General features: G+C 67.1%; 1 protein-coding gene across 1 annotated transcript; it reads right to left on the bottom strand.

Moving 5' to 3' along the window:
* Nucleotides 1-3,730: 3,730 nt before the first annotated feature.
* On the bottom strand, nt 3,731-14,195 carry LOC138804491 (E3 ubiquitin-protein ligase SIAH2-like). Its single transcript, XM_069988771.1, has 2 exons — nt 13,695-14,195; nt 3,731-4,354 (listed from the first exon to the last, which is right to left on the bottom strand). Exons 1-2 carry the CDS (start codon nt 14,028-14,030, stop codon nt 3,797-3,799), a joined length of 894 nt encoding a protein of 297 aa, XP_069844872.1. The 5' UTR covers nt 14,031-14,195; the 3' UTR covers nt 3,731-3,796.
* Between the last annotated feature and the right edge of the window lie 8,841 nt (nt 14,196-23,036).

The raw sequence follows: 23,036 nt of genomic DNA, 5'->3' as shown, positions 1-23,036 counted from the left end.
GGCTGCGCCCGCCGCGCCGCGCGCGCCCCCCTGCCGCCCCCCTGCCGGACCGGAAGCCCGCGGGATTTAAAGGGCGGGCGCCTGCCGTCCCCCAGGCAACGCCGCCGGAAGCCCTCGGGATTTAAAGGGGCGGGCTCTCCAGGGTCCACCGTCTCCAGGCAACGCAGGAAGCCCACCGGGCTTAAAGGGGCGGGGCGTCTTTAGAGTCTGCCGTCTCCCAGGCAACGCCGGAAGCCCGCGGGATTCAAGGGGGCGGGGCGTCTTTAGAGTCTGCCGTCTCCCAGGCAACGCCGGAAGCCCGGGGGATCCGAAGGGGCGGGGCGTCTTTAGAGTCTGCCGTCTCCCAGGCAACGCCGGAAGCCCGGGAGATCCGAAGGGGCGGCGCCTCTCGGGGCCCCGCCCGGGGCCTCCCGGGCTTAAAGGGGCAGCGCCCCCAGCGCGGGCTCCCCTCCCAGTGGGTTCTTTTCCCCTCCGTCCGTGGCTTCCGGACCTCTCCGCGGAGGGAGGCGGGGCGGGGGGGCAGGGCTCCTCGGGGGCGCTTGTTCCAGTGGGGTCCACAATGCGCCCCATGGCCCCGCGCATGCCCACAGCCCCCACGGATGCCCCCAGTCCCCACGGCTGCCCACAGGCCCCACGGCTGCCCACAGTCCCCACGGCTGCCCCCAGGCCCCACGGATGCCCACAGGCCCCACGGCTGCCCACAGATACCCACGGCTGCCCACAGATACCCACGGCTGCCCACAGATACCCACGGATGCCCACAGATACCCACGGATGCCCACAGATACCCACGGATGCCCCCAGGCCCCACGGCTGCCCACAGGCCCCACGGATGCCCCCAGGCCCCACGGATGCCCACAGATACCCACGGCTGCCCACAGATACCCACGGCTGTCCCCAGGCCCCACGGATGCCCACAGATACCCACGGCTGCCCACAGATACCCACGGATGCCCCCAGGCCCCACGGATGCCCACAGGCCCCACGGATGCCCAGATACCCACGGCTGCCCACAGGCCCCGCGCATGCCCACAGGCCCCACGGATGCCCCCAGATACCCACGGATGCCCACAGATACCCACGGCTGCCCACAGATACCCACGGCTGCCCACAGATACCCACGGATGCCCCCAGGCCCCACGGATGCCCACAGATACCCACGGATGCCCCCAGGCCCCACGGCTGCCCACAGATACCCACGGCTGCCCACAGATACCCACAGATGCCCACAGATACCCACGGCTGCCCACAGATACCCACGGCTGCCCACAGGCCCCACGGATGCCCCCAGATACCCACGGATGCCCACAGATACCCACGGCTGCCCACAGATACCCACGGATGCCCACAGATACCCACGGCTGCCCACAGATACCCACGGATGCCCCCAGGCCCCACGGATGCCCCAGATACCCACGGCTGCCCACAGATACCCACGGATGCCCACAGATACCCACGGATGCCCACAGATACCCCCGGCCGGTCCGCAGGGCCCTGTGGCCGCGTAGCCCTGACCACCCCAGCCCCTCGGCTGGAACCCCACGGCTCCGCGCAGTGACGGTCTGGCCCGTGGGGTCTGCTCTGCCCTGGAGGAGACACTGGGGTAGGACCGGTGGAGGCGTCTCCCTGCCAGCCACACCCCACTACTGGCTTTTTGCTCTACATCGGCCTTGAGAGGCTGGCTTTGAACCGCAATCCTCAGATCTGAGCCTCCTGAGTAGGTAGGCTTGCGGGCGTGAGGCTCGGGTGCCCGGCCTGGAGAACAGTTCTGACCTTCCGCTGAGCCCTGGTCGCCGTCAGCAGGAGCCAGGGGAGACGTTCCCGGACCCAGCTTGGGGGTGATGGGTGACTCCCGCCGTCCGGCAGGGACGGTGCCCTGAGCGCTGGCCCTCACCCAGGACCCCACTGCCAGGGGCCCACTAGTAACATTGTGAGCTCCATGTCTAGTGACCCCCACTGGACGGGAAAATAAGCCACCGCTCGAGGTGTTCTCCATCACGGGTCAGGAAGGTCTGCTAACCACATGGGGGGCATGGGCAGCACAGGGGGTACGGGGGTGTACGCGGGGGCACATGGATGGCACATGTCTGGCCTACACCGTGCCCTGAAGGCCGGACGGTGCGTGGAGGGGTGACCGCTGATGCTCGTGTTAAAGCGCTGGGGCGGGAGGGAGGGCGCAATCCGGAGGCCAGTCTGCACGTGGGGGTGGGCTTTGTGTTGTCCCTTTGCCCAGCACGGAAGCACCACGTTGTCACCACAGGACGTCCTGGGGGGGGGCCAGGAACCCACACCTTCCCTCCTGAGATGGCACCGGTCATCGGGCCTCAGTTGCTTCCTGCTTGCTGGCCGGGGACGCCCAGGCCAACCCAAGTTCACAGGACTCTGCGTCGGGCTGCGGCTTAGAAGAGGAGGCTTGGTGCTTAGAGGCCCGCTAGGGACCGGCCTCCCTGAACTGTGTGAACAGACGCGCCGTGGCAGAGCCGGCCTGCCGTCCGTCCATCCATCTCACCTCCTCCCAGACGGGGGTAACCTGGGGAAGTTCATTTTCTGGCAGGAAATTCCACTCAAGGAAGTGGAGGGCTGCTGTGCGGTGGGTGTGGCACCAGCCGGCCTCTCCCGGGCGCCCCCAAACCCCACCACGGGGCTCAGGACGCAGGTGTCCACGCAGGCCCAGGCCGCGACCTCGGTCACAGGTCATGGTCACAGCCCCCCCCCAAGCACCGCGTCGGTGCTCAGAAAAGGCTGTTCTTCAACTAGAGACATGAAGCACACTGTTTATGGAAAATATTTATTAAAAAACTAAAGTGAATGTGGGAAAAATGAAAAAATAAAAACCCCACCACCCACACGTACCTTTACACAGCACCTTGTAACACCTGTGACAAAGCTGGTCTCACTACTGGCCCGGGCCTCACCGCCGGTCGGGGGGGCCGGGGTGGGGGGAGCGAGCGAGCCAGCGAGACAGGCCGGGCCTTGCTTTCCTGGACAATCCACCCTGAACCCCAGGGGCAGCCGGGTCCTGGCGTGCGCGGGCTCGTGCTCTGGCCCAGGGTGGACAGGACACCGACTTCAGGACTGGGCAGCCTGAAGGCACCGGAGTCCAGACTCACGATTCAAGCCGGTCACCCCCAAACCGTGTGAAAGACTCCCTTGATGACCTTGTTGGAATTCAGACTCCCATGAATCTTTCTCTTTCTGGTCATGGGGCTTGAGCTCAGGGCCTGGGCGCCGTCCCTGAGTTTTGTTGCTCAAGGCTGGCGCTCTATCCCGGAGCCACCACCTCCACGTCTGGCTTTCTGTGGTTACTTGGAGATAAAGAATCTCACAGACCTTCCTGCCCTGGGCTGGCTTTGAACCTCGATCCTCAGATCTCAGCCTCCTGAGTCGTGAGGATGACAGGCCTGAGCCGCCGGCGCCCGCCCAAATCTGCATTTTCACTCGGGTCCTCCCCGAGATTCTGCGTGTGGTCCTCCCCGGGGGAGAGGCGCCGCCTGGACGCAAGCAATGCTGGAAGGGTCTCTGGCCTGAGCCTTCTCACGGGGGGACAGGCTGGTGGGGCCACCCGGCTCCCAGCGCCAACACGGAGCCCTGGGCACGGCGGCCTGAGGCTCGGCCGGGCAGTGATAAAGTGACCCCCGGGGTGGATTTGGGGTCACTCCCCTGCCACCCTGGTCCTCCCGCTCACGAACTGCCGGGGATGCCGGGAGAGGACTTGTGCGGACATACCGAGTAAACCTCTACAAAACCTTTTATTAAAAGGAGCGTGCCGGGCCCAGGCGCGGGCGGAGCGGGCGCGTCAGGGGCAGCAGGTGGAGATGGTCACGTTGATGCCCAGGTTCCCGTTGTCCGCAAACAGATGCGCGATGGCCGTGTCGAAGACCAGGCAGTCGCTGTTGAGGATGGCGGCGGCCACGCCGTCGTGGATGGAGCGTGGTGTGGCCTCCCAGGTCAGCCGCCGCCGGTTCCCGTTCAGCTCCAGCCGGTAGGCGAAGTTCTCGGCCTGCTTGCGCGTGCCGATGAGCAGCACGATGGCGAAGAACTGCTGGTGTCCCTCGTACTTCTCCTGCTTCTCCAGCACCAGCATGAAGTGGTGGCCAAAGCAGGACTGCATCATGACCCAGTCCACGGCGCCCGGCAGGTTGATGTCTGTGGCCAGGAAGACGATGTCCTCCCCCTGCAGCGTGGTGATGCTCTTGTGCGCCAGCATCAGGTGCGACATGACCGTCTCCAGGGCCCCCTGCCACTTGCAGGAGGCCCCGGGGCAGGGGCAGGCGTAGGGCCGGAACTCACACACGTCCTCGTGCTCCGGCTTCTCCGTGTGGTGCAGCGTCAGAGAGCAGCCGGTGGTGGCGTACTGCGGGGACACAGAGAGACACGGTGTCAGCCAGCGCTGCGCTGCGGGGACACAGAGACACACGGCGTCGGCCAGCGCTGCGCTGCGGGGACACAGAGACGGCGTCGGCCAGCGCTGCGCTGCAGGGACACAGAGACACACGGCGTCAGCCTGCGCTGCGCTGCGGGGACACAGAGACACACGGCGTCGGCCAGCGCTGCGCTGCGGGGACACAAGAGACGGCGTCGGCCAGCGCTGCGCTGCGGGGACACAGAGACACACGGCGTCAGCCTGCGCTGCGCTGCGGGGACACAGAGACACACGGCGTCGGCCAGCGCTGCGCTGCGGGGACACAGAGAGACACGGCGTCGGCCAGCGCTGCGCTGCGGGGACACAGAGACACACGGCGTCAGCCTGCGCTGCGGGGACACAGGAGCATGGCGTCCACGCAGGGCCGCGTCCCCGCCCGTGGCCGCGCAGGCCTGTGCTGCCGTCTGCGGCTCCACGACTGCGCACAGTGGCTTGGGAGTTGCATAATCAGTGTTTTGAGAGAAGGAAATAGTTTATTCCGTCTTCACCTCCTGCCCCAGCCCGAGGCCGCACCAGAGCACACAGACGCGCGGCGGGGCCGGCTTTCACGTCCACCACGGTCTACAGGGGAGGACAGTGCTGGGGGCACCATGCCTTAGAGGACCAAGCAGCAGAGCCTCCTCACCAGCACCCGGGCCCCGGGGCCCTGCCCAGCAGGACCCAGCACCAGCACCCGGGCCCCGGGCCCCCTGCCCAGCAGGACCCAGCACCAGCACCCGGGCCCCGGGCCCCCTGCCCAGCAGGACCCAGCACCAGCACCCGGGCCCCGGGCCCCCTGCCCAGCAGGACCCAGCACCAGCACCCGGGCTCCGGGCCCCCTGCCCAGCAGGACCCAGCACCAGCACCCGGGCCCCGGGCCCCCTGCCCAGCAGGACCCAGCACCAGCACCCGGGCCCCGGGCCCCCTGCCCAGCAGGACCCAGCACCAGCACCCGGGCCCCGGGCCCCCTGCCCAGCAGGACCCAGCACCAGCACCCAGGCCCCGGGGCCCTGCCCAGCAGGACCCAGCACCAGCACCCGGGCCCCGGGCCCCCTGCCCAGCAGGACCCAGCACCAGCACCCGGGCCCCGGGCCCCCTGCCCAGCAGGACCCAGCACCAGCACCCGGGCCCCGGGCCCCCTGCCCAGCAGGACCCAGCACCAGCACCCGGGCCCCGGGCCCCCTGCCCAGCAGGACCCAGCACCAGCACCCGGGCCCTGGGCCCCCTGCCCAGCAGGACCCAGCACCAGCACCTCAGACGCCAGCATCTGGCTGGCATACCCAGAGGTTCACCTTGCCTCCTAGCCAGGGCCGCCCCCCAAATGTGAAAGCACAGGCCGGGAGGCATTCTTCAGGGACCTGGTCCTCGGTGGCGCCACGTGACCCCGAAAAGCCCATCCACAGCTACACTGAGGCCCGGGAGGGCGGAGGAGCTCATCCCCGGCTGGGGATTCACTCTGAGTAAACGTCCGCAGGGAGGAGGCGAGGGGAGAGCGAGCGAGGAGGGGGGTCAGAGCTGAGGAAGAGCGAGGAAGAGGCGGGGAGTAGATGCGGAAGCCTCACTTCTGGCCGCCACAGGGTACGGACACAACAGCTCCCAGGCCTCACGCAGCCCGGGCACCGTGTCTGTCCCCGCTCTGTCCCCGACTCGGGCTCCCTCAAGGCTGTGACGCGATGGGGACCGCAGGGCCGCCCGCTCCTGGCCCGCCGACGCAGTGCGTCCCATCTGAACAGAGAGCCCTTGGCCGGGGCTGGTGTGCGCGGGGCCTGCTGCAGGGCCGCAGACAGTCACGGGATCCATGCATCCGCCTGACGGGCGAGCCCTTGGCCGGGGCTGGTGTGCGCGGGGCCTGCTGCAGGGCCGCAGACAGTCACAGGATCCATGCATCCACCTGACGGGCGGGCCTTCCTGAGCCAAGAGGCTCCCCAGCTCCAGGAGCCAGGACCTCCGGGACCGGCGCCGCCGCCCTGCCCCAGGGCTGGCTTTTACCAGCAGGCTCCCCAGCCCGGGTCTCCAATGAGCACTTCTCGAGAAAAACAAAGCACAGTTGCTATGTTGTGTGGATGCTCACCAACGTTTGGATTAACGCCAAGAAAGATCCTTACCTAGAGCAAGCAAAGCACACGGCTGCCCTCCAAAGCAAATAGCTGAAAAAAATTACACACAATATGCACACGGCACGCACACAAAGCTGCGTTACATACAATATGCACAGGGCACGGCCGCACACATGCACACAAGGCTGCACAGCCTGGTCTGGGGAACTCACGATTTAAAACTCCCCACGAGTGAAGAACCGGGTGCAGGATAAAGGCTACTGTCTGGGGCTTCTTTTGCATTTTTTTCCCCTGGTCGGTGGTGGGGCTTGAACTCTGGGCCTGGGCGTTGTCCCTCAGCTCTTCAGCTCAAGGTGATCCACACCACCACTTCCGGTTTTCTGGTGGTTCACTGGAGATAAGAGTCTCACGCAGCCGGGCGCTGGTGGCTCACGCCTGTAATCCTAGCTACTCAGGAGGCTGAGATCTGAGGATCACGGTTCAAAGCCAGCCCGGGCAAGAAAGACCGTGAAACTCCTATCTCCAATAAACCACCAGAAAACCGGAAGTGGCGCTGTAGCTCAAGTGGTAGAGCGCTCACCTTGAGCTGAAGAGCTGAGGGACAATGCCCAGGCCCAGAGTTCAAGCCCCACGACCGACAAAAAAAAAAAAAAAAAAAGTCTCACGGAGTTTCCTGCCGGGGCTGGCTTTGAACCGAGATCCTCAGATCCCAGCCTCTGAGTAGCTAGGATGACAGGCGTGAGCCACCAGCGCCTGGCTGCACTCTTATTTTAACCGCCTTGTAGTTTGAAATCACATCAGAATAAAAATGCACGGGAGAACTCAGGGACAGGGTGACGAATTATCCTTCCTGGGCAGGGTTGCTTAGGGGTGCGTCACAGGAATTAAGCTCGATCATGAGTGTTTTGCTAGCAGGAGAAAATACACTCCTAACTACACACAACCGCAGCTAAGCGTGACGTTTTCTTTGCTAGGGCCTCCTTGGGAGTCATTTCAGCGAACCAAGATAATCTTCCAAGAAAGACACTGTCTCCTGATCGTCCAGTGCCGGCCCTGGCCGTGCGGTGGTCCTGGCGTGGCCTTCCCACAGCCCCTTCACCCACCGCTCCTGCCTTTATCACCCCCACCACCACCCTGGACTCCATTGCCACCCGCGGCCGATGCACAGAGGCACAGACACACGCATCTGACTGCAGGGAGGAATTCCTGACCGTGTGTGTGTGTGTGTGTGACTGGCAGATGATGAGGGAGACTCTGCAGGTCTGTGCAGATGGGAGGGAATGGAGCTACACTTGGTGCAGCAACAAACCAGCAGCTAACCGCAGCACCAGGTCACCAAGTGACCACAGGCTGTTTACAGCACTTTGTATGCTTCTATTTATGTTATCGCCGTTGCTTCTCGCCTACCACGTATCTGCTGGTAAATAGACACGAGGTGTATCTGCAGATGCACCGTGCTAATTTTACTTTATCTGAAGCCTCTTGTAGACGTTCACATTAAAACATTCCGTAGACCTTGAGATTGTATAAGAAAATGTATTTTTTAAATTAAAGTAGTTGTGCAAAGAGGCTTCCAATCCAATGTGGGGTTTTTGTTGTTGCTTTTTAGATTTCGGATACTATGTTTTCAGTGGATCATTTTTGATACATGCACCTCACGTATTTCACGTCTGTGAAGCACGGAGTGGTGGTGTGTGTGTGTGTAAGTGCCAGGCGGTGGTGTGTGTGTGTAAGTGCCAGGCGGTGGTGTGTGTGTGTGTAAGTGCCAGGCGGTGGTGTGTGTGTGTGTGTAAGTGCCAGGCGGTGGTGTGTGTGTGTGTAAGTGCCAGGCGGTGGTGTGTGTGTGTGTAAGTGCCAGGCGGTGGTGTGTGTGTGTGTAAGTGCCAGGCACACTGCTGCTGGTCTAATGGCTGTGTGTGCCTCTGCACCTGTGGTACAGCCCCGGCGGGGCCGCGGTCAGCCATGCCCCGGCCATCTGCCCTCTCTGACTGTGAGCTGGCCAGTCACCTCGGGGCGGCTGGTGGCACTGTGTGCCGACTGCCCTTCAGGTCAACCACATAGTCCCTTCATTACTCAGCTCCAGAGCTGTCAGACGGCTGCTCAACCCGGGGGAGGCTCGGAAGTACTGTGACTCTCTCCTGGGGGAGCCCTGGGTTTAAAGGTCCACCCTTTTTGCCTGACGGGATATGAGGGGCCCGGCGTGCAGCGTGCGTTGTTGGTTGTTGGGGGGTTTACTTTCATCTTAGGGACTTTATGCGAGGTTGTGTGGAGCCCGCCGGGGAGGTTTGCGATTCCAGAGCCTGTGGTCGGCTGGGGCTGGGGCTGGGGGAACCGGTTCTGTGAGGTCTCCTTGGAGGATATCCCAGCAAACAAAGGCGCCTCAAAGTCAGCTGGGGCCCAGGGGCCCCTTCCCCCCACCTGCCCTTCTCCCAGGCTCCCCTGCTCCCCCAGTGCTCAGGCCTCTCTTTTGTGTGGTAGTTTGGGGGTACGTCCTCTGACTCAGGGACTACTGCTTGATAGGCAGGAGTTCTAGCACTGGAACTGGGGCTATGCCCAGGGCTTTAGTTGCTTTAGTTTGTCTGTGTCTGTCTGTCTGTCTCTCTTTTTCTTTCTTTTTTGCCAGTTGTGGGGCTTGAACTCTGGGCCTCGGTGCTGTTCCTGAGCTCTTCTGCTCAGGGCGAGCGCTCTACCCCTCTGAACAGCAGCACTACCTCTGGTTTCTGGTGGTTCATTGGAGATCAGAGTCTCGCAGACTTTCCTGCCCAGGCTGGTTTTGAACTGGGATCCTCAGACCTCAGCCTCCTGAGTAGCTGGGATGACAGGCGTGAGCTTCTGGCGTCCAGCTTTTAGTTTTTGCTCGTTTTTTGATAGGGTCTTGTGCTTTTGAACTGGCCTCAGGATGTGGAGGGGCCTTATTTACGCTGGTACTGCATTGTTGGTTGTGAGACAGGGTCTCACTACAAGCTATAAGGCTAGGCTAGCCTTGAACTCACAATCTTCCTGATTCAGCCTCACAAGTGCTTGGACTACAGAAATGCTTTGTCTCCCAAATTTGTCAGAGGCACAAGTCTGCTTTGCATGGAGTGTTAATATCCTTAGGTGTACCTGCGCTGTAGGAGACTTCTAATGTAGAATCCGATCCAGTCTCAGACGTCAATCTTCTGCTGTAGGCAGCGGATGGGGGTGGGGTGAAACTCCCTCCCTGGACGCCGTGCACGCCGTCCTGCCCCCGGGGAGGGGGCATCGGGGGCTGGATGCCAGTTTGTGGCCACAGGATGAACTATGAATGCCACATGGAGGAGAGCCGAGCCCCAGTCTAAATCCCTGAAAAGGAGGCCTGGGCCAAAGCTGGGCACGCTGCTGTGGGCTTCAGAAGCCGGCGCCCGCCCGGGCGGCCCTCTGGCAGCACACCCCGCCGGGCTGGCCGAGGCGCGACTCCTCCCGGGGTCAGCTCAAAGGCGTCCCTGATGAACCAACCCCGAGTCACAACCCGGAGCCCCAAGTACGAGCTGGGGTTGTGTGTCCGTGGGACGCAGGTTCGCAGACCGGCCGGACTGCCAGCTCACGCGGCCACGCCGAGCGTCCTCCTCCAAGACAAAGTTCCGCTAACAGAAGCTGCCACGCGGAGCACACGGCACCGTCTCCACAGCCTCCCCCCCGTGTCCCCTCCCGGGAAGCGGGGGCCGAGCTCTTGAGGCCCAGATGCTGGTACCGGTGAATTCACAGGCGCCGCTCCTAAAGAGATCCCGAGACCAGGTGGGAGCAGGCCGGGAGGGTCCCCAGGCCTCCCCGAGCCTCGCACTGCGCTGCCCGCGGGCACCCCCCCCGCAGCGTGCCAGGGTCTCATCCCTGCTGGTAAACACACCTGGGGGCTGGGCCCAGTACACACGCGCCCAGCAGTCCCACCAGCAGTGTGGGTGACGGGCCCGGACAGGAGTATACACCAGCTCTAAATGACCTGCACACGCACAGGCCCAAGCCCAGACAGGCTCTGGCACACTCCCAGGCCCACACCGGCTCTGGCACATGCCCAGGCCCACACCAGCTCTGGCACACGCACAGCCCAGGTCCACACCGGCTCTGGCACACGCACAGCCCAGGCCCACACCGGCTCTGGCACACTCCCAGGCCCACACCGGCTCTGGCACATGCCCAGGCCCACACCAGCTCTGGCACACACACAGCCCAGGTCCACACCGGCTCTGGCACACGCACAGCCCAGGCCCACACCGGCTCTGGCACGCGCACAGGCCCAAGCCCAGACAGGCTCTGGCACACTCCCAGGCCCACACCGGCTCTGGCACACGCACAGCCCAGGCCCACACCAGCTCTGGCACACACACAGCCCAGGCCCACACCGGCTCTGGCACAGGCCCAGGTCCACACCAGCTCTGGCACAGGCACAGACCCACACCGGCTCTGGCACAGGCCCAGGTCCACACCAGCTCTGGCACAGGCACAGACCCACACCGGCTCTGGCACGCGCACAGGCCCACACCGGCTCTGGCACAGGCCCAGGCCCACACCGGCTCTGGCACACGCACAGGCCCACACCGGCTCTGGCACACGCACAGCCCAGGCCCACACCGGCTCTGGCACGCGCACAGGCCCAGGCCCACACCGGCTCTGGCACAGGCCCAGGCCCACACCGGCTCTGGCACGCGCACAGGTCCACACCGGCTCTGGCACACGCACAGCCCAGGCCCACACCGGCTCTGGCACAGGCCCAGGCCCACACTGGCTCTGGCACACACACAGCCCAGGCCCACACCGGCTCTGGCACACGCACAGGCCCAGGCCCACACCGGCTCTGGCACACGCACAGGCCCAGGCCCACACCGGCTCTGGCACACGCACAGGCCCACACTGGCTCTGGCACACGCACAGCCCAGGCCCACACCGGCTCTGGCACACGCACAGACCCGGTGGCTTCCATCCTGTTCCGGGCTGCACAGTTCTCCGTTCTGGTTTGTAAAGGGTGAGCTTTGCCCAGCTGTGTTCTTACAGAGACTTGTGTGTGGAGATTCCACGAAGGCTTCCCGGCCTGGCAGGGCTGCGTGGGGCCGCACAGGCCCCGGAAGCCCAAGTCCGGCTGGCACACACATCGCCGCCCCTTCCCTCTCTCCTAAGACCCTGCCACACACGGGCTCCACGTCGCGGGTTCTTCTGAGAACCACAAGACGCCGTTTCTCCCATTAGCCAACGGTGGTTTTGAAAATGCTTCCCAAGGTGCTGGACCCCCGCGGGAGGCCAGCTGTCACCAGCTGTGCTCTGGTCTCTGGGCGCCGCTCCCTCCCTGTCCTGAGGAACCGGTGAGAAACAGCACCCAGCGGAGGCCTGGGGGCGTCCGTGGCCGGCTGCAGCTCACCAGGTTTTCCTAAAACGCCTCCAGCCCAACCTTCCTCCAAACCTTGGCGCTTGTTTGGTGGTGCTGGGGTTTGAACTCAGGGCTGCTAGGCCGGCAGGACCTCGCCCCATGAGCCGGGCCTGCGTTTTTGGGCTTCAGTTATGTTTACGCGGGCTGGCCTCAGACCCCACAGCCGTGGGAGGCCAGCGCGGCTCTGACAGGACCCAAGGCCGCGTGCAGGGCTTGCGCGGGACTCAGGCCTGAGTTCCCCGGGGGCCGCGCCCAGCTGACCTCCACAATGAACACGCAGCGACACGAGGCCCAGGGCGCGAACCTGACCACGCCGCGTCCCTGTCCCGGCGCAGCCCCAGGACCTCTGCGGCCGGCGCGGGATGAGGCTAGGGCCGGCTGCGGGCGGGGGGTGGGGGTGGGGGGGTGAGGGGTGGGGGGGAGGCGGGGGGGTGGACGTGCGTTACACGGGGCCTCCCCATGCGGTGCCACGCGCGCATTCCCGCACACAAGCGCACGAGGGCCGGGCGGCGTCAGTCTGGAGGAGCAGCTGCAGCCTGTGTGGTGGGGGTCCTGCTTGCCCTCGCCATGCGCGGGGCGGTGCGGGGAGCCCGGCCGCCCCCCCAGCGCCTCCACGCGTGCGAGCGGTCTGGAGCGGCGGGGGCCAGGGTCCCAGGGTCCGGGGATCTAGGGGGTCGTGGGGCTGCGTCTCTCACCCGCCCGAGCCCCGCGCCCCCTGCCCCGCGCCCCTGCCCCGCGCCCCTGCCCCGCGCCCCTGCCCCAAGCCCCCTGCCCCGCGCCCCCTGTCCTCTGCCCCGTGACCCGCACCCCCTGCCCCGTGCCCCTGCCCCGCACCCCTGCCCCGCGCCCCTGCCCCGCGCCCCCTGCCCCGCGCCCCCTGTCCTCTGCCCCGCGCCCCCTGCCCCGCGCCCCCTGTCCTCTGCCCCGCGCCCCCTGCCCCGCGCCCCCTGCCCCGCGCCCCTTGTCCTCTGCCCCGCGCCCCCTGTCCTCTGCCCCGCGCCCCCTGCCCCGCGCCCCCTGTCCTCTGCCCCGCGACCCGCACCCCCTGCCCCGTGCCCCTGCCCCGTGCCCCTGCCCCGCGCCCCCTGCCCCGCGCCCCCTGTCCTCTGCCCCGCGCCCCCTGTCCTCTGCCCCGCGCCCCCTGCCCCGCGCCCCCTGTCCTCTGCCCCGCGCCCCCTGCCCCGCGCCCCCTGTCCTCTGCCCCGCGCCCCTGCCCCGCGCCCCCTGTCCTCTGCCCCGCGCCCCCTGCCCCGCGCCCCCTGCCCCGCGCCCCCTGTCCTCTGCCCCGCGCCCCTGCCCCGCGCCCCCTGCCCCGCGCCCCCTGCCCCGCGCCCCCTGCCCCGCGCCCCCTGTCCTCTGCCCCGCGCCCCTGCCCCGCGCCCCTGCCCCGCGCCCCCTGTCCTCTGCCCCGCGCCCCCTGTCCTCTGCCCCGCGCCCCCTGTCCTCTGCCCCGCGCCCCCTGCCCCGCGCCCCCTGTCCTCTGCCCCGCGCCCCCTGTCCTCTGCCCCGCGCCCCCTGCCCCGCGCCCCCTGCCCCGCGCCCCCTGTCCTCTGCCCCGCGCCCCCTGCCCCGCGCCCCCTGCCCCGCGCCCCCTGCCCCGCGCCCCCTGTCCTCTGCCCCGCGCCCCTGCCCCGCGCCCCCTGTCCTCTGCCCCGCGCCCCCTGTCCTCTGCCCCGCGCCCCCTGTCCTCTGCCCCGCGCCCCCTGTCCTCTGCCCCGCGCCCCCTGCCCCGCGCCCCCTGTCCTCTGCCCCGCGCCCCTGCCCCGCGCCCCCTGCCCCGCGCCCCCTGCCCCGCGCCCCCTGTCCTCTGCCCCGCGCCCTCTGCCCCGCGCCCCTGCCCCGCGCCCCGCGCCCTCACCTTGCACGGGAAGCGCACGGCCGCCGCCACCTTCTCCATGGCCAGGTTGCGGATGCTGGGCGTCAGGGCGCCGCGGCAGGTCGGGCAGCAGCGCAGCCCGCGGCGGCATGGGTTGCACGCCAGGTGTCCGGCCTGGCACTGCAGGATGGGCGGCAGCACGAAGTCCAGGCACACCGGGCACTCGAACAGCGCCGTCAGCTCGGGCAGCGGGGCGGCCGCGGGGCCGGGGGCGGCGGGGGCCGCGGGGCCGGGCGCGGGCGCGGCGGGCGGCGGCGGCGGCGGCGGCTTGGGGCCGGGCTTGCTAGCGCCGGGGCCGGCCGAGGGCGGGCGGCTCATGGCGGGCCGGGCGCACCATGGGCCCGCGGCGGGGCGTCCGCCGACCCGCCGGGGTCACCGCGGGCGCGGGGCCGGGCGCGGGGCGCGGGGCGATCGGGCTCCGGCTCCGGCTCCGCCCCGACCCCGCGCGCCCTCCCCGCCGACCCCGCTCCGCTCGGCCCCGCACTGGCGGCGGCGGCCTCGGCTGACGCAGCCCCGCGGGCGCGCGCGGACGTGACGCCCGGACACGTGTGCGGCCCGGGGGACGCAGCCAGCGCCCGCCCCGCCCCGCCCCGCGCCGGTGCGGGACGCGGGATCCCGGGGAGGGGCGCGGGGAGGAGCGCGGGGTCCCGGGGAGGGGCGCGGGGAGGGGCGCGGGGAGGGCGCGGGATCCCGGTGCGGGGCGCGGGGTCCCGGGGAGGGGTGCGGGGAGGAGCGCGGGGTCCCGGGGAGGGGCGCGGGGTGCGGGGAGGGGCGCGGGATCCCGGGGAGGGGCGCGGGGTGCGGGGAGGGGCGCGGGATCCCGGGGAGGGGCGCGGGGAGGAGCGCGGGGTCCCGGGGAGGGGCGCGGGGAGGGGCGCGGGGTGCGGGGAGGGGCGCGGGATCCCGGGGAGGGGCGCGGGGCGCGGGGTCCCGGGGAGGGGCGCGGGGTCCCGGGGAGGGGCGCGGGGTGCGGGGAGGGGCGCGGGATCCCGGGGAGGGGCGCGGGGAGGAGCGCGGGGTCCCGGGGAGGAGCGCGGGGAGGAGCGCGGGGTCCCGGGGAGGAGCGCGGGGTCCCGGGGAGGGGCGCGGGGTGCGAGGAGGGGCGCGGGGTGCGGGGAGGGCGCGGGGTGCGGGGAGGGCGCGGGGTGCGGGGAGGGCGCGGGGTCACAGGGCTGGACGCAGATACAAAGCACGGAAGGGACTGGTTTTTTCTGGAACTCCTCTGGGGACCCCACGCGGGCGCAGGGGAAGCCGGGGCTGCGCTTCGGTCACGGCTGACACCGCCATCAATCCAAGCATTCAACACCTGCCGGGTTCGAGCCTCACCCTTGCGTAAACCAGAATTCCGAGCGGTCATGTGAGCGGTGGGGACAGCCCCAGCCCAGCCCCAGCCCAGCCCCAGCCCAGCCCAGCCCCAGCCCCAGCCCAGCCCAGCCCAGCCCCAGCCCAGCCCCAGCCCAGCCCAGCCCCAGCCCAGCCCAGCCCCAGCCCAGCCCCAGCCCAGCCCAGCCCCAGCCCAGCCCAGCCCAGCCCAGCCCAGCCCAGCCCAGCAGCAGCCCAGCTGGCCCCCAAGATCGGAAACAGCTCCACCAGAAAGCAGCGCACAGACCCAGGCCCGGCCCTGAGAGCTGCGCACGGCGGCGGCTGTCCCCCCCCATGGCTGTCCACACACACACACACACACACACACACACACACACACACACACACACACACACACACACACACACACACACACACACGGCTGTCCACACACACACACACACACACACACACACACGGCTGTCCACACACACACACACACACACACACACACACACACACGGCTGTCCACACACACACACACACACACACACGGCTGTCCACACACACACACACACACACACACACACGGCTGTCCACACACACACACACACACACAGCTGTCCACACACACACACACGGCGGTCCACACACACACACACACACACACACATGGCTGTCCACACACACACACACACACACACGGCTGTCCACACACACACACACGGCTGTCCACACACACACACACACACACGGCTGTCCCTACACACACACACACACACACGGCTGTCCACACACACACACACACATGGCTGTCCACACACACACACACGGCTGTACACACACACACACACACACAGCTGTCCACACACACACACACACGGCTGTACACACACACACACGGCTGTACACACACACACACACACACACGGCTGTCCACACACACACACACGGCTGTACACACACACATACACGGCTGTCCACACACACACACACACACGGCTGTCCACACACACACACACACACACACACACGGCTGTCCCTCCACACACTTTCGAGCACAGAGAAAGGTCTAGAAGGCAGCGGGTGGTACCCAGGAGCGGAGGGCCAGCGGTGCATGTGGCCCTCCACGCTCCTGGAGTTTGCTCTCCTCTTCCCTCTCATGCGGGGGGTTTGTCCTGGGGTTTCCGTGTGTCCTTGTGTCTCCAGGGTGGTGGAGGGCTTGGCCGGTGTGGGCTGTGAGCAGCCAGTGGCCGGACGCAGGCCGGCTGCTGACCCGGCCTCGGCCTTTCCGCGTGGAGAGGTAGCGGCGTGCTGCTGGCCGGAGGGAGGGATGGGGTCCAGCGCCTCGGGGCTGGGCTGGAGCGCACACTGCTCAGCCGGACAACCCAAAAGATGGCTCCCTCACAACTCAAGGCCAGAAGTAAAACCGAACACAGCTCGAGTCCATAGGACACAGCTGGGCACGTTGTGCGGACGGATGAACGGAGGCTCAGCGCTTTAGCGCCCGGCTGCGGGGAGTGGGCGCGAGGGGCAGCCTGTGCCTCTCTGCCCTGGCCCTCCCGCCGGAAGTCCTGGCCCAGGGCCGGTCCCACCAGCTCCCACGCCGCCCCACGCGCCCAGGTCTGCTCGGGCTCCCCAGGGCTCCCGCTGTCCGGCCCAGGCCCGAGCCAGGACACAGACTGCTGCGGGGCAGAGAGTGGCCACCACCTGGGCCTCCCCTCCCACGGCAAGCCCAGCAGCAGGCTGAGGAGGCCGTGGTGGTCAGGGGAGCATCTGCCTCCCCGCCGGAAAGCAGGTGATTTCTTTTCTTCTCTTCCTGTCAGTCCTGGGGCTTGAACTCAGGGCCTGGTCGCTGTCCCTGAGCTGCTTCAGCTCAAGGCGAGCGCGCTACCGCTTGAGCCACCGCACCATTCCTGTTCTTTCTGTGTCTGTGGTGCTGAGGAACCCAGGGCTTCCTGCGTGCTAGGCCAGCGCTCTACGCTGAGCCGCCTTCGCAGCTGACGCGGGTGGTTGCTACACCCCCTCCAGGTGTCCGTGCTGGAGATTCGGGCAGCGTGGGTGCACACAGGGCACACGTGCACGCACACAGGGCACACGTGGGCACACACAGGGCACACAGGGCACACGTGCGCACACACAGGGCACACGTGGGCACACACAGGGCACACGTGGGCACCTGGCTCCCAGGGTTCTCCGCTCCCTCCGTCCCCGGGGACTCCAGCCCGGCCTGCTGCTCCTGCCCAAGCCCCGGCTTCCCGCAGCCCTTCCTGCTGCTCCTGCCTTGCCACGGCCGGGCGGCGTGGGGCCAGCGCCCGGGAAGATGCCAGCACCGGTGAAGATGCCATCACCCGGTTCTTGGAAAGACCCTCAAAAGCAAAAAAAGGCCTCAAGCAGTAGGATGCTTGGCACAAGGCCCCGAGTTCAAATCCCAGCTCTGCCACTAAAAAGTAGAAGTCAGGCCACGGCTGAGGCTCCTTGTGCCAGACCTCGGCCAGCACAGCTGCCGCGGCACGCGCCGGGAGCTCATCCTCCATCACAAGCTGTGGGCGGCGTCTCGGCCTTGTGTTTCTCTCTTGAGACGGAACTGGCCTTGCGCTTGGCAGGCGAGTGCGCTGCCGCTCGAGCCCAGACCCCCGTTTGCTGCTGGGCTGGGCCTGGACAGCCGTCCTCGGCCTCTGCCGTCCAAGCAGGCTTACGTCACCATGCCCGGAACGCAGCGGACCTGTGGGTGAGTCTGAAGTCGGGGTACGCCTTGTCTGTGTGTCGTGTTTTGAGGGGTCGGGATCTCACTGCGAGTCCACGCTGCCTGGAATGCTTGATCCCAGCCCTGCTGTGGCCAGCTTCCAGCGTCACTTGAGGTAGTCAGATGCTTGTAGCTGTGCGGCTGGCCCTTCTGGGGTGGGAGCTATGCGTGACCTTTGTGGACCGTGAACACAGTGCAAAGAACGGCGGGGCCTTTGTATGAACTGGTGGGCTGAGGTCTTAGAATGGTGGTTTGCAGCCAGCCTGGGCAGGGAAGTGCAGAGACACTGTACACCTTCAGTTAGTCACCAGAAAAGCTGGCATGGAGCTGTGGGTCACATGGTAGCGTGCACAAAGGTCCAGGGATAGCGCCTGGTCCCCAGTCCAAGCCCTGAGATGGCCGCCTCCCCCGGATGGCACAGATGAGTCTCTTAGACGGTTGTCTCTCAGTTCTAGATGGCAGAGACACAGGGCTGAGATGGAATTACTGTGGCTTCAGCCCCTGCGTGGTGCCCGTGGCCCTGCGGCGGGCATGGTCTTCCCCAGTCACGGTGGACTGGAGTCTACCACAGCGCCGCTCTAACCCGAGGCCTCTGTGAGGGCCCTGTGTCCAGACAAGACCCCGCTGGAGGTGTCGGGGTGGGAACTCAGCCTGGGACCACTCTGTGTGTGTGTTTCCAGGTGGGGCCCTGTCAGTCATTCACAGCTTTAGAATGTTCTGGGAGGTGCTCACGGACAGTCTGAGGTGTGTGTGGATGCTCGCTGACCTTACCGTCACTCGTTTGTATTTGAAACAAGTCCAGTTTCCAGGTGCACACAAACTCGGGTGGGAAGCGGGCCGGGGAGCGGCTCCCCAGCTCGGGGCCTTGGGTTCCCGGGGGCCTCCCCCTGCGGATGCCCCCGCCTCCAAGCCTGATGGCTCCCAGCAGCGCAGTGAACGCCGTGGCTTCACCGCAGACAGCGTCCTCAGACGAGCGTGGCGGGGGTGTGCCCTCAGGGGTGTGCCCGCCGCTGTCCTGGGGCGGCCTGAGCGTGGCAGGGGTGTGCCCGCAGGGGTGTGCCCGCCGCTGTCCTGGGGCGGGCGGTGATGTTCATCAGCCACTCGAAGAAAGCCTGTTAATCGTGTTTATTATAATCAGCGTTGCCGAAGGCAGCCGAGGCCTCCTGGACGTCCTCTCCGGCCTGTGGCGTTTGATTAAATGGTCGCTGTGAATTCTCCATAGGGCAAGTAAGTGCCCCGCGGGTCTGGATTAGAACTGCAAGCCAGCAGATTCACAGCGTGGAGTCCTCCAGGTGAGGAGTGAGTTACAAACACTGCAGCAGCTGCTCTGCCCGTGAAGGGAGCATGGGAAGGCGTGGGATCAACGGCCACGCATCGGGGTGGCATCAGCTGCGCCCTTCACGGCCAGAGCCCCCCGCGTGGCCCCAGAGAGCCCCCTGCGTGGCCCCGGAGAGCCCCTGCGTGGCCCCGGGAGAGCCCCTGCGTGGCCACAGAAGAGCCCCTGCGTGGCCACAGAAGAGCCCCTTGCGGTCTCTGGGCCGTGGTGTCTTCATCTACAGAGTAAAGGGAGGATTCGGTGCTGAGAGCCAACAGGGCGTTGTGCATAAGGCATTAATTCATGCTGGACGCACAAGAGCTGGACTGAACTGGTCAGCCGTGCACGGAGAAGCCGTGCAAAACCAGTCACCCGCGGGGTGTTCCGCTAGACGGTGTGTGCGCATGTGCATGTGTGCATGTGCACGTGCCCATGTGTGCATGGGTGTGTGTTTCTTTTTGCTTATCAGCATTATTCCATAGACTAAAGCCGTCCACGTTCAGCCTGCATTTGGGACTTGGGTATGTTCCAAGATGGCTGCTTGCTTTGAGAACCAGTGTTGGCGAGGACTTGGGTGAGCTTGCTGGGCACTGGCCCTGCTGTGATGATGCACCAGCTTAGACCCGGACTTCTCCGACCTGGGCCTCCTGTGTGGCTGGACTGACAGGCCCGGTCCTGGGAGCCTTCTCTAACAAGGTGACTCACCAACGGTGGCCTTTGGTACCGGTGATGAAAGTTGTGCTTAGAATCAAAAATTCATAGTTCTGAAGGACTAGTGTGGGCCCTCAGAGGGTTGGCAGCGCTCCAACGCCTCGTGACCTTTCAGACGACGTGGCAGCGATAATCATGAAAAGAGCTTTTGAAAGCTGTGTAATAAAGTGTGCTCACTTTGGAAATCGGCCCAGCTTTGTTTGAACTCCACACTTTGCAAATATCTAGTAGATGGGGTTGCAAGGCTACTGAAGCAAAGGTTTGAAATGTGCATTGGCGTGCTAGCTGGCCAGGCTGGCGGGCAGCGATGCCCAGCGGCCACGTGCTGCCCCTCGCCAGCGGTGCCTGCACAGACCTGGTTTTTCTACCCCCCCCGCCGTGCCCCCCCCGCCGTGCCCCCCCCGCCGTGCCCCCGTGCCCCCCCCGCCGTGCCCCCCGCCGTGCCCCCCCGCCTGCCCCCCCCGCCGTGCCCCCCCGCCATGCCCCCCCCGCCGTGCCCCCCGCCGTGCCCCCGTGCCCCCCCGCCATGCCCCCCCCGCCGTGCCCCCGTGCCCCCCCGCCGTGCCCCCCCGCCGTGCCCCCGTGCCCCCCCGCCATGCCCCCCCCGCCGTGCCCCCGTGCCCCCCCGCCGTGCCCCCCCGCCGTGCCCCCCCCCCGCTGGAGGGGGCCCCCACACCCTCCGGTCAGCCTGCAGCCTCAGGACCCGCACAGCTGCGCTCACAGCACCACCTGGTGGACAAGTGGGGAGCTGGCCTGGGCTGGTGGAGGGCGGGGGACAGCTGGCAGGGAGCCGTGTCCCCGTGTCCCCGTGTCCCCGTGTCCCCATGTCCCATGTCCCATGTCCCCCTGTCCCGTGTCCCTGTGTCCCATGTCCCCGTGTCCCATGTCCCCGTGTCCTGTGTCCCGTGTCCCCGTGTCCCCCTGTCCCGTGTCCCTGTGTCCCATGTCCCCGTGTCCCATGTCCCCGTGTCCTGTGTCCCGTGTCCCTGTGTCCCCGTGTCCCGTGTCCCCGTGTCCCCGTGTTCCCGTGTCCCCCTGTCCCGTGTCCCCGTGTCCCTGTGTCCCATGTCCCCGTACCCCATGTCCCCGTGTCCTGTGTCCTGTGTCCCCATGTCCCGTGTCCCCAGCCCCTCAGCCAGCGCCGAGGTGAGCGCACACCCAGAGTCAGACCCTGAAAGTGGCTCCACGGCTGATTCACATCCGACCCTCTGACCCCCACAGTCACCGACGGCTAGAGCCCAGCACTGCTTGGGCCGTGTCCCGGCCCGGAGCCCCCGCGTCCCGGCCCGGAGCCCCCGCGTCCCGGCCCGGAGCCCCCGCGTCCCGGCCCGGAGCCCCCACATCCCGGCCCGGAGCCCCCACGTCCTGGCCCCACGTCTGGTGTTGGTTTTCCGCCGTGGTCTCTCTCTTGTATCATCTGCGCCTCGTCCGTGGTTCTGACTCCTCGTCCGCCTGCGTCTGGCTTCTCTGGGCGTCCAGAACCTTCTCCCCGGGGAGGCAGGCCCCTCTGCCGTGCCCGCAGCGCAGAGAGCGTCGGTCCAGGCCGGGAGGCCTCGTCCCCGCAGGCCTGGCCCTGCCCGGGCCCACCCGGCCTGTGACATCAGTGAGCGTGGACTGAACAGCTGCTCCACGCGGCTCGGCTGAGAACACGCTCTGATCTGAGGGTCACGGCCATCCAGGTCACAAAGAAAGGCCCGGCCCGGCTAAGGACGGGGCCAGCTCCAGTCGCCACTCAGAGCTCAGCGGGTGCGCCCTCACCCCACAGCCCTCCCCCTTCCCCCCCACAGGCCCCCAGCCCTCCCCCACGCAGCCCTCCCCCTCCCCCACACAGGCCCCCCACCCACACAGCCCCCCAGCCCTCCCCCTCCCCCCCACGGCCCCCCAGCCCTCCCCCTCCCCCCCACAGCCCCCCCACCCACACGGCCCTCCTCCCTCACAGCCCTCCCCCCCACAGCCCTCCCCTCCCCCCGCGGCCCTCCCCTCCCCCCTCTGGCCCTCCCCCTCTCCCCTCCCCCCACAGCCCTGCCCCTCCCCCACACAGCCCCCCTCCTCCACACAGCCCTCCCCCCACAGCCCCTCCCCTCCCCCTCCCCCACACAGCCCTCCCCCTCCCCCTCACAGCCCTCCCCCTCCCCCCTGCAGCCCTCTCCCCTCACCCACATGGCCCTCCCCCTCCCCCCGCGGCCCTCCCCCCTCCCCCCCGTGGCCCTCCCCCTCCCCCCTGCAGCCCTCTCCCCTCACCCACATGGCCCTCCCCCTCCCCCCGCGGCCCTCCCCCCTCCCCCCCACGGCCCTCCCCCTCCCCCCGCGGCCCTCCCCTGCTTTGCTTTGAGAACAGTTTTCATGGCCTGTGGAAAGCGCCCAGGTGAGCCGATGGCCCCAGGAAACTTCCAACTCCTTCAAAATACCTTAAAAAAAAAACCGACTCCCTGTCTCCTGGCTGCTCGGTGTGTAAAATACACCTTGCTTCCACTGAACACCAGCCCAGAAAGCGATGAGGCCTGTATGTGCGAGAATTACTATTTCTACCTACAACGCACAGTGCTTCATCTTCTCTGCATTATTTTACTCATTCACAGCCTTGTTCCAGGAATAATTTCACACAGATCACAACGATACGTGAAAAACGGCAAACTCACGGGAGTTAGAGACAAATGAAAACTTCCAAGGGGAAGCAGGGGTGGGCAGAGGGGGCAGACACAGCCGGGGAGGAGCCTGGCCGCCAGCGAGGCGGCTGGCTGCGGGTGATGCATGGCTGCGGGTGACGCGCCTGGCTGCGGGTGAGGCGCATGGCTGCGGGTGACGCGCATGGCTGCGGGTGACGCGCATGGCCGCGAGTGACGCGCATGGCCGCGGGTGACGCGCCTGGCCGTGGGTGACGCGCATGGCTGCGGGTGACACGGCTGGCCGCGGGTGACGTGGCTGGCCGCGGGTGACGTGCATGGCCGCTGGTGACGCGCATGGCCGCGGGTGACGCGCATGGCCGCGGGTGATGCGGCTGGCTGCCGGTGACGCACCTGGCTGTGGGAGACGCGCCTGGCTGCGGTGACGCTCCTGGCCGCGGGTGACGCGCCTGGCCGCGGGTGATGCACCTGGCCGCGGGTGACGCGCATGGCTGCGGGTGATGCACATGGCTGCGGGTGATGCGCATGGCTGCGGGTGATGCGCCTGGCTGCGGGTGATGCACCTGGCCGCCGGTGACATGCCTCCTGCAGCCCAGCCGTGCTGGCCCTGGCTGACACCGTTCGCC

This window comes from Dipodomys merriami, unplaced genomic scaffold, assembly GCF_024711535.1.
Source record: "Dipodomys merriami isolate MVZ:Mamm:240054 unplaced genomic scaffold, mDipMer1.0.p SCAF_367, whole genome shotgun sequence".
Classification (NCBI taxonomy): domain Eukaryota; kingdom Metazoa; phylum Chordata; class Mammalia; order Rodentia; family Heteromyidae; genus Dipodomys; species Dipodomys merriami.
The sequence above is the reverse complement of the archived record's forward strand: the minus strand, read 5'-3'. Positions and strand labels throughout refer to the sequence as shown.

Coding starts and splice junctions, on each gene's coding strand:
- LOC138804491 (XM_069988771.1), bottom strand. CDS start 14,030: ATGAGCCGCCCGCCCTCGGCCGGCCCCGGCGCTAGCAAGCCCGGCCCC. Junction 4,355..13,694: donor CCGTGCGCTTCCCGTGCAAG/GTGAGGGCGCGG, acceptor GTGTCCCCGCAG/TACGCCACCACCGGCTGCTC.